Below are 10,906 nucleotides of genomic sequence, written 5' to 3' on the forward strand. Positions count from 1 at the left end.
TGAACTGAAAACTTCCCAAATGTAGGGGCTGTATCGTAGTTCTGTTTGCATCCCCAGCACCTGATGCTGGTATAGGAGGCAGGCTATTCCACTGAACTGAAGTTGATAGTACTAGAGGGCAGGGGAAGATAAGAGAGTAACAATTTACCTTAAAAATAGTTTCCATTTTGTAAACTACAATATTTCAATAAACAGTGTTTCAAATCACTAAAATGCTTAATTTTATACAGTAAGATACAAAAAGTCATTTCTATGGTTGCTCAACTGTGGAGACACACTGGGCTAGATTTAACCAATTGGAATGATGGAAATAATACAATGAAATTATTCTGGTGACCTGAATATTACTGTGCAAATAGAAATAAACACTTTAGTACTGATAACTCTATTTAAATAATTTTAAAATATGGCTTTTTTTTTTTTTTTTTTTTTAGAGAGAGAGATTTTGCTGTAGGGTGCATGTGCTCACTGGAGAGACGGAGATAGAAAGCGAGAAATCACTGCCGGGAGGGATGGCCACATCACAATCCCGTCTCCTCCATTCTCCTCTGGGGTCTTGGGCACACACACCCAGTGTTGAGTTTTAAGTCGCTGGGTCCTGGACACGAACCACAGTTGACTACCTGGGAGTCCAGCAATGTAACTATTATGCCATCTGCTGATCCTATAATGTGGCTTTATTCTAACTAATCATTAGGAACTAGCAAATCATTAGGAATTGGCAATTCTGAGTCTGGCATTAAAAAGCTAGCATAAGAGGGGACCCAATTGGTGGGCCAAGGTTACATAATAGTAGCCTGAATGATAAGGCAGGTTTTTATAAATGCTTATTTCCAAAAAGAAGAAAAACATACAAATGGATGAGAAAGAAAAATAAGAGAACGCCAATGTTAGAATAAAAAAAATATTTAAAAATAGAAATAAAAACAACAGGTAAACTCTAGCCTGGTATATAGTTAAGTCTTCACTAAATTATCAATATATTTACAGTATATACCAGTAAGTGTCAACCCAAAAGTTCTACATTGGCTGATGTAGGGTACTAAGTATCATTTAAAAATTTTTATCTGTCTTTAAGAAGTTAATACTTTTGAGGTAATTCTACATTATTGGTTATTGCTGTTATCAGTTCTGACCCTTTCCTGCCACTAAATTAGCTGTTTAAATTTTAAGGATAATTATCCAAACACTAACAGACTAGAAAGACACCAATTTTAACATACTGTATTTAAAGCCATGCTGTCTACCTGACCACAACATAATGTTAGGTTTATAAAAAGATCAAGTGCCAAGTCTTGAACAAGATCTTGACTGTGTCAAAGCCAAGATTCTGCAAAATTAAGGAATTTGAGACAGAGAAAAAAAGAAGACAGAATAGCAGAAAACTTATACAAGACCAAGTTCTATACAGATGCAAATAAACTAAAATATAGCTCTAATGTAAGTTGCCTCATCTGAAAGAATAATCTTCGAGTCAGCAATTTGCTCAACATCCCCAAGCTGATTAAAATTCATGCTACACATGCACTTAAAATAGCACTGTTAAATTGTTGAGAAGGGTCAAGAAAACCAACATTCACGTACTATCTTCCCTTAAAAGTCCAACAATTTAATATGGTCCTGATATTGACATTATTATGTGCTAGCCTGCAAACCGAGCCCAAACTGTAACAGATTGTTTCTAGGAATGTAACAAGAGTAGAAAAATATCAGGAACCATAAATTATCCTGTAAAATGGAGAGAAGCTATAAATCGATGTGTTCATATGAACTGTCCTGGTTTAAAGAAATATATACACACACATATATGTATATGTGTATACATATATGTATATATGTGTATATGTGTATATATACACGTATGTATATATATGAGTCACAAAAACAAAATTTTACGAAATTGTAAAAACTACAATGAAGTTGGAGAAAAAGACGATGAATGACTCTCTGGGGGCTTATTTTCAGGGATTTGTTTGTTCTATTTTAAAAAATCGGAAAAAGGCTTGAATTTTAAGTATTTAAAAATTTGCTCAAATACTGTAGTATCATAAAAATGTAAATGATCACGACTTAAAACCTAAAAGCTATCTCTTCACCCTTTCCTAACAATTTTCTAATGATCAGTTAAAATAGCAACACTCACATTAACACACCAATTTAATATCATTTTTCTCAATTTGACAGCCAGACAAGCGAAAGCTCTGCGACATGCACTAGGCCGATGACACTTACCTGCCACTCTTAGACCATATTACAATAGGTCATGCAACATGAAACAAACAGAAGGCAAATTACTTAAAGGTCTGTGAACCCATTATTTTTCTCTTTATTTAGAGTTAAAAAAAAATGAATTCCTGAAATAGATACATTAAGATTAATTTTAGCTCTCCAAATTATCTGCAAGGATTAAATAATTCAGGTTCACACTTACCTTTTAATATTATGCCCAAATACTGAGCTCTGAATGGCCTTCATGAACAGATTTGCATTTAAAGTACTTCAATAATGCACACAGAGTAAAAGAAACCCAGTCAATTTTTGACTGCAATAAATTTTCCCCAAATACCGCTTCTATTAATAAATCTTGAGGTGGTATTTCTCCTTTCCATCAAAGTTTTTTCATAAAAATGTTCTCATTAAAGGATAGATTTCAAATTATAAAATAATCTCCATCTAAGAGATATAAAATCTCATAAAAATTCCAATGGACATTTTATCATCACAATTTAATCTATAAACAGGACTTCCAGTTCTAGAAGGCACCAGATATTTCACTCAAACAATTCATAGCTCAGTCATGCAAAGCAGTTAAAAAGATGGCGGAGTGGAAACATTCATTTAGTGCAAGACAAACGCAGTCTACTGCAGGCAAAGAGAAATAGATATAAAATCATCTTCTCACTTTCAAAATCAAGGAAAAAATTTGGCCCCTGCTCAAGGTCTGTGCATGTCAAAACTTTAAGAAGATTCCCCATGTTAAGGTACCTGTCAAGACAAGAATAAGAAAAGAGAAAATATCTCTTTATAAAAAAGAACATCTGAAATTTACTTTAAAAAATAGTAACAGGGAAAAATGATCATTAGGCCATGAATTCATCCTTCAGGTTACCCAGACTGCACTCTGGCAGACAGCAAGCCGGGTTCTCAAGGTGTTGATATGTAGTAGGACCTAGAGGTGAAATGTGGTTTTCCTGTACACAATGGTACAACTGTAGCTCTAATTCTTCTCAAAACTCTCCCAAGACAAGTTTCATTAATGGCCTTATAATGAAAAATTCTTTAAGTATTCCAATAGTGCTAGTATTCTGAAAAAGAAATTTCTGATCAGAATTATCCACATGTAACCTTATTAGTAGACACTGAAACAACAATTTATTCTACAGCCAAATTTTAGGAGGTTTGGCCACAGCTCACCTTCACATCTCATCTTAAAATAGCAGAACACAAAACTTACTTCCTGTATGCCATTCAATACAGCATGTATCTCTAATCAAATTTGGATTATTAATAATTTGTGGAGATTATTTAAGTCATTGATTCCAGATATGCAGCACGATTCTGATTTTTAATAAAATTATTATAGGATGATAAGCAAATAGAATAATCAACATAGTCACTAAAGCATACTATTAGAATGTTCATCATAAGGCTACTTGCTTCATGGACTAATGAAAAGACAGCACTGGCTACAGACTCAACATGATTTTAGCAAATGACAAACTAAAGAATTATACATATGATGGTGATGTTTGTCTACAATTAAGAAAAAAAAAATCATGCAACCTTTGTTGGATCCCCAAGTTTAATTAACAAAGATCTGGCTGGCCTTCACCGTGGTGTGAGTATAATTAATCTTTCACCTTTACCATTATGCACCAGCTGTGAAGGGCTAAAGAGACTTACTTTCAAAGTCCAAGAAAAAATGTGCTGCATTGTGGTCTATGTCCCTGGTTAGCACCTTAATGAGATTACCCATGCCAGCAAACCTAAAAATAAAAATGGCAACATCATTTAGTTCCAGTAAAAAATTTAAGCAGAGGCCTGGGATTCGGCAAAGGCTGGCTTGCTCATAATTACCAACAGGTGCAGTTTTATATGCTTCTGGCACTGAAAATTGGGAACAAAAGCACATTTGGCTGAGTGTATAGCTCTTGTCCCCTCTTTTCCACATATCAAAAAAGTTACATAAAGCAAGATGGGAAAAAAGATTAGATTTTTACATATAACTTGCAATATTTACATTTGATTACTATCTACATTAGTGTTACTCCTTTAAAATTTTTGAGATATATATTCTCTGCTGAAACAGATTAATATTGAGACCAGTATTTATAAATAACAGGAATATTTTCCTCTTTGCAGAATCAAATCCTATTGGGAATACAAAGAAGATAGTATTCGAACCACATTTACTCACTAAAGACTACAGAAAGTTATCGATTAACGACCCATTTAAAAAAATCATCACGCATAAATATGTCTTACATTTTCTTATCTCCGAGAATAATCAAACTTTTATTAGTTAACTCTCAGTGAATTTAACCATATCCAATATACAAAGTATGTAACTTAAACATTAACAGAGCAAACAAGCCTACAGGGAGTCAGTAATTCTCACAATCTGGTAAGTCTGCAGAGGTTTAAAAAAAAAAAAAGTATAAATGAGACACTGGCATAAATCTTGCTTAAGAATTTGCCATAACTCGATAAGGGGCTTGTCGGGAACATCCAGAAAACCAGGTTCAAACCTGGAAGCTGATGTAACAGGGAAGGCAAAACGTTATCATAGCTACCCACTCTCTCCTCCTCCAATTGCAGTGCTTTGTCTCCTAAGACCAAACCTCTGGCAGGGGTAAATAAAACAAAACATAAAAGTAACAATATTTTTATTAATGAAAGCAGCCACCTTCTCACTCCCTCTCATAACGAGTTTGAAAAGAGCACTTACGATCACCTGGGCTGCACTTGCCCCTCTCTCCCCTACTCCCCAACCATGGCTTATGTTTCTAACTGTAATTTTCCTGGAGAGGAAATAAATACATGTGTGTAATAGTTACCTGCTTTAGCTGTCAGAGTCTGACAGACTGGAACATGCCTTTCTTTTTAAAATGTTAAAAGCAAACTAATTTATTCACATTAAATACTGAATGGTTGGGGCAGGGGACAGCTGGTGGTGAGATGGTGAAGGTGCTGGACTTCCACATGTAGACAACAGTTCAAGTCCTGGACCTTGCTTTCTCACCCCCACCCAGTCTCACACATGTGCCCTATAGTAAATTTAAAATAATAATAAAATTAAATAAATAATTAAAAAAAAAACTGAACATTCTCTTTTATTTAGAACAATATTCTCCCAAAGGGAGAAGGAGCAATCTATATTTTTTATATTAACATTTTATTAAACAGATTTTCAATGATCCAATTTAATACTATGTTTCACATGAATGAATTAACTGATACTAAAGCTAAGAGGAAAATATTTAAAATCTCAATCTTAAACAATATAAAAAGTTCAGTAATATCTAGCTTTTTTATATTTAAAAGAAAAGCAATTTTCCTAAATTACCAGATCCAACTAATTACCTAAAATTTGTTACTAGATTTATTCAGTATATTTTTGAAGGAACTTTTTGGAAATACAGTATTTCACAGCTTTAATTTTTAGAGGCTGTGAAAAATACATGGAACATCCGTTTCTAAACATATATACTCTCTAACAAGAACTGTGATGAATTATACAAAGAATTGCCTAACTGGAACCACAGATGGAAAATGCGTCCTGAGAAAGGATTATAATGACTTTCAACAGGAAAAAGCATGCCATTTGGTGCTAAGAGTTTAGTCTGTGAAATCAAGCAGAAGGCCAACTCTAGCTTACTAGCTGCATAAGGATGGTAGTTAAGTTAACCTCTTTAGGACTTACCTTTTTTTTTTTTTTGGAGAGGTTTTTGCTATAGGGCACGTGCATTCGCCAGACAGACAGAGAGAGACAGAGAGATAGAAAGCGAAAAATCACCCCCCAGGGGGGATGGCCACGCCACAATCCCTTCTCCTCCATTCTCCTCTCGGGTTCTTGGGCATGTACGCACATGCGCCCGGCGTAAGTTTTAGCCACCGGGTCTGGGACTCAAACCGCGGTTGACTACGTGGGAGTCCAGTGACATAGCCATTACGCTAACTGCTGGTCCCAAATATTTTATTTAACTGTATTTATTTATTCCAATTTGATCAGACAGGGAGAGAGAGAGAGAGAAAAAGAGGCAAAGTGAAAAGCAAGCCGCCCAGGTCCGGGACTCAAACCATGGTTGGCTATGTGGGAGTCCAACGCCTTTAACCCCATTTCTTGATTAGTAAAACAGATTATTACAGCAGCAGTCCTGACGGGTTTTAAGGGTTCAATGAGATTAAGCAGACTCAGCAGTGTGAGGCACACAGCAAACACTGAGGGACTGCTGGCTGTTGTTAGACAACAATGGCCCCCAAATCACAAAGTAACTTAAAACGAACGATGGCAGGTCAGCCAGTGGTTGGTGGTTGAGTCAGCTGGATCCCAAAAGGCCAAATGGCAGTGGCGGCTTCACGCCAGACATATGTATGTACCCAAAGTCCCAAAAGCAGAATTGGAGAAAAGATTGCTGCATGGCCGTTCCCCAAGGGGTGCTCACTCTCCAGTGACCACACACGCCCTCTAGCAAAAACTGAAGGGGGAAAAATGCTCTATTTCTTTTATTAATAACACAAACTATAATCTTCAACTTGTTAACGAATTGTAACATTACAAATCAGAGCAAAGCCTGTTTTTATCAAGAACACGGCTGAAATGTCAGCCACAGCAGTACAGCAGTTACATGCTCTGCAATGCTGGACCTACATGGGAAGGTCCTGGGTCCTCACCCTGGGCACCGGGCATGTGTGTGCAACCATGATCAGGCTGGCTGAACCGGGGGAGGATCACATTGTAAAAACCCTGTTGAAGGTATTTACGAGAATTTAAAAAAAAAAAAAAAAAAAAAAAAGACAGTCCATGGCTGAAAATCCTTTTTTTTTTTTTTTTTTTTTTGCTTTTTCTTTTATTTGGAGAGATTTTCACTACAGGGCGCGTACGCTCGCCAGACAGACAGAGAGAGACATAGAGACAGAAAGTGAGAAATCACCCCCCAGGGAGGATGGTCACGCCGCAATCCCTTCTCCTCCATTCTCCTCTCAGGATCTTGGGCACGCACGCACACACACCCAGCATGAGTTTTAAGCCACCGGGTCCGGGACGCGAACTGCGGTCGACTTACGTGGGAGTCCAGCGACATAGCCATTACACTAACTGCTGGTTCCCTGAAATGCTATCTTAAAATGAGTCATATGAACAGAAGCTAGGGAGAAAGCAGAGCTTCGGTTTGGCCTTACCTTTTATCTCTGTGCACATAACCCACCCTCAGGTAAAGGGCTGGAACTAAGCAATGAAGTTCATTGCTCTATTTCCTGACAGCCCCTTTGGCCAGCTTCTTGCATTATGTAGTGCTTCTTTCCAGGCAGCTCAGTCTAATTGTGACCCCTATACTCCCACTACTGCATCAGACTTAGTTCTGGCCACTCACCCTCCAAAGATCTCACACACAGACCCTGAGCTGGAAAATGTTTCTCAATTTCAGTATTAACTTTTGAGTCTGGGTAATTATCTTGCTGTAGGAGTCTGCCTCTCATTGAAGGATATTTAGCAGCAACCTGGGTGTCAGTCCACTCAAAACCGGTAGCAACATCAGTCCTAACAACACACTATCTATGGCAGTTACAAATGTCTTCAGACACTGCCAAATGTCTCCTGGGGGCACAATCAGCCCTGGGTGAGAACCACCAATCTAGCACAACCATGGCCCAATACAGAAATGCCCTCCACAGCGTAGCTCACAGGACAGAAGCCATGTAGGCAGCCCGCACATGTCTCTTTTTCAAAGATCTAAAAAGAATTTCATCATAACATTGTCAATTCTCCTATGTTTTATAAGGAAAAACAGTAAAATTAAAACCATACTATCTTGCCATATTTCTTTTTCTTTTTCTTTTGAAGAGATTTTTGTTATAGGGTGCATGCGCTCACCACAGAGAGACAGAAAGCGAGAAATCAACCGCCAGGGGGAATGGCCACACTGCAATCCTTTTTCCTCCACTCTCCTCTTGGGATCTTGGGCACATACACCCAAGCACTCAGTGTTGAGTTTCAAGCTACTGGGTCTGGGACTCGAACCACTGTCAGTCATGTGGGAGTCCAGTGCCATAACTGCTACTACACCATCTGCTGGCCCCATATCTTCCTATATTTCAACTTAACCAAAAACAAAACAAAAATCCCTGCCATTCCCTCAGTGTGACTGATTTCGGGTTGTCGGAAAAATCATGACACATTTTTGCATAGAAAAATATGTCATGACTTCCCAGAATACCCAATAATATGTTATCATGGTCAGCCATTAGTTTTGAAACGTACCAGATGGTCTTCATCCTAAGTTCACTTCTGCCATTTCTATGCTTTATGACTCTAGTCAAAGTCTCCTAACTTTTCCACACCTGTCTTCTCTTCTGTGTAGGGTACATACTAATGGCACCCACTGCAGATGTTCCTAGAAACACTCGATGTTTAATAAAAGCACAATACTCAGTCCCATGGCAGGCAGCTGACCTGGGCATCACTTCTGCAGGTGCAGAACCTGTGGAGTGCTAGGCTGTGGCCTGTGTGGCAGCCACACTTCCCACCATAGAAGATTCCAGTCTGTTCTGAGAGAATGAGGCCCACGGTCATGGAAATTATCCTTCAGTCATTAAATTCTGATTCCATTTGTTCCCATGTGGTAGCTGCTACCTCTCTCTGTTCCACTGCTGGATTTTCCTCTGGTTTTATGACACCTTCGTTTCTTTTAGCCAGTATTTTTTAACCTGTTTAGTTGTTGGATTTCTGGCATTTGTATCTAAAAGAATTCTAATTAATAAGATTTCTAAGCTACAAATGATATGAGAGATACCAAAAAATAATAAGAGATTTTTAAAAGATTATATAAAACTTGATTCAAAATATGACTAAGATATTTTAGAGGCACTATTTCAAAGTAAATAATAAACATCATTATAATATTAAACTGTAAGTCTTAACTATGAATAAACAAGAAAGAGCTACAGAATTCTTACAAATTATTTTTTATTATAATCCTTAGACTTAAACTAAGTATTATAACTATTTGCTAAACAAGCTAAGAAATGTAATACACAGGAACCAGACATAGCTTACTTTGAGAGTCGATAATAGCTCTGGCAAAATTTTGTGACCATGAGCTTTTACACTAGATGTTTGTTTCAGGGTTGACGACTTATCTGGAAAGGAACACACTCTTCCTGGCTGGTAGTCTGGGGAATGTGTTTTTAAGCTAACAAAAGGCACTTACTAAATACAGTAGACCATCTTCCCACAAAATGGTAAAAAAGATGTTTCCTTGCAGAATACTAGAGGCCAACAGAAGAGAACTGTACACTACAGTGCCTGCTCCTCGGCCTTTCTAGAAGCTTCCTAAGGGACATTGTTACTTCATTTAGTCTTTTAAGCTCAAGGATCCTTTTACTGCACAGTCCCTGCCTAGAATACCAGCTCAGGATTTCCCCACGGCTGGCTTCTTCGCATCCTTCAGGCCTCAGATCTAATGCCATCTCTTTAGAATAGCCTTCCTCTGTCAACCTTCTCAAACGTGGTTGCATCAGCTGTCCCATTGTCTTCTCCCTCATATTCCAACTTGCTCCTTTCATGCTGTTACAATTTGAGTTACCTTACATGTTCAGTGTCAATCTTCCTGGTGTCCAGAGTATAACCAAATAAATACCCATGGGTTGGCTGAGGAGGAGGAGCTTCTTATACTCAGCAGTGTTACCACTCAAGCTGTGTGAGTCACTGCTTTGGGGTAGTTCTATCCCTTTACCATTACCAGTGTCTGCGGCCTCCACCACTGGATACCAAATATCAGCTGCCCTTAGCTGTAAGTAACCACCAGCAATGTCTCTAGATCCTGACCAAGGCCCCTGTAGGAAGTGACCCCTGGTTGAGAGCCACTGCTTTTAAGAGGGGACCACAAACATTAAGTGGCTCCTTCGTTTTGTCTGGAGATCCTACTACATATCCCCAATCTAATTCTTCTCTCCCAGGTACCATTTCACATGCTTGGGGGTTTTTTTTAGACTTAATTAATTAATTAATTAATATTTTGGTTTTTAAGTGCACTTTAGGGCAAGCACACTCATCAGAGAGAGAGAGAGCGCGCAAACTGACAGGTCTGGGACTTGAACTGTAGTCAGCCATATGGGAGTCCAGCACCTTACCCACCATGCCACCTCCTAGCCCCTCGTGTTTTTTAAAACCTCGAATTTCCAACAGTGCATTCTCCATTCTCGCATCAGGAAAGGACCTCACTACATTTATCACACATAAAAAATGGAAACGCCTACAATCTTTTCTATCAACCTTTCTTTAAAGGGACAGCCTTGCATTTCCTCTGAGTCACCTATTCTCCCACTCACCTTTATGTGCTCCAGGACTTCATGCCCCCACAACCACACCACCTTTCCTGTCCTCTTTAGAACAAAACTTGTCAAATGAACGTTCTATAGCTACTTCTTTCCATTTTTTAGACTCCCTTACTCTTTCCAAGCTGGCCTTCACACGTGCTACGACAGTGCAGTTGTCCTTGTTAGGGTCACTACTAAAACACACACTGGGCTAAACCTACAGGGTAGTCCTCACACCTTAACTAAATGAATGAACTCAGTGGCTCTTGACCCAGTTTCTCACCTGCTCCTTCCTGAAACACTTTTCTTCCTTCGATGTCAAGGATGGTACACTCCTCTGTTTCCTTCCTACTTTATAGTTTTCCTTTTT

At 38.3% G+C, this 10,906-nt stretch overlaps 1 protein-coding gene across 11 annotated transcripts in view; it reads right to left on the bottom strand.

Annotated features, from left to right (window-relative positions):
- Positions 1–10,906, bottom strand: part of CYRIB (CYFIP related Rac1 interactor B) — a 123,503-nt gene that overhangs the window by 30,343 nt on the left and 82,254 nt on the right. For 6 of the 11 annotated variants that reach the window (XM_006156693.3, XM_006156689.3, XM_027775012.1 and 3 more), the window contains one exon: positions 2,903–2,985. In XM_006156693.3, coding sequence (XP_006156755.1) covers positions 2,903–2,975 — 73 coding nt within the window. In that variant the 5' untranslated portion in view covers positions 2,976–2,985. Of the gene's footprint in view, positions 1–2,902; positions 2,986–3,903; positions 3,987–10,906 lie in introns of all 11 variants that reach the window. The other 5 variants (XM_006156694.3, XM_006156692.3, XM_027775015.1 and 2 more) reach the window with 2 other exon arrangements.

This window comes from Tupaia chinensis, unplaced genomic scaffold (assembly GCF_000334495.1).
Source record: "Tupaia chinensis unplaced genomic scaffold, TupChi_1.0 Scaffold000513_1, whole genome shotgun sequence".
Taxonomy (NCBI): Eukaryota; Metazoa; Chordata; class Mammalia; order Scandentia; family Tupaiidae; genus Tupaia; species Tupaia belangeri.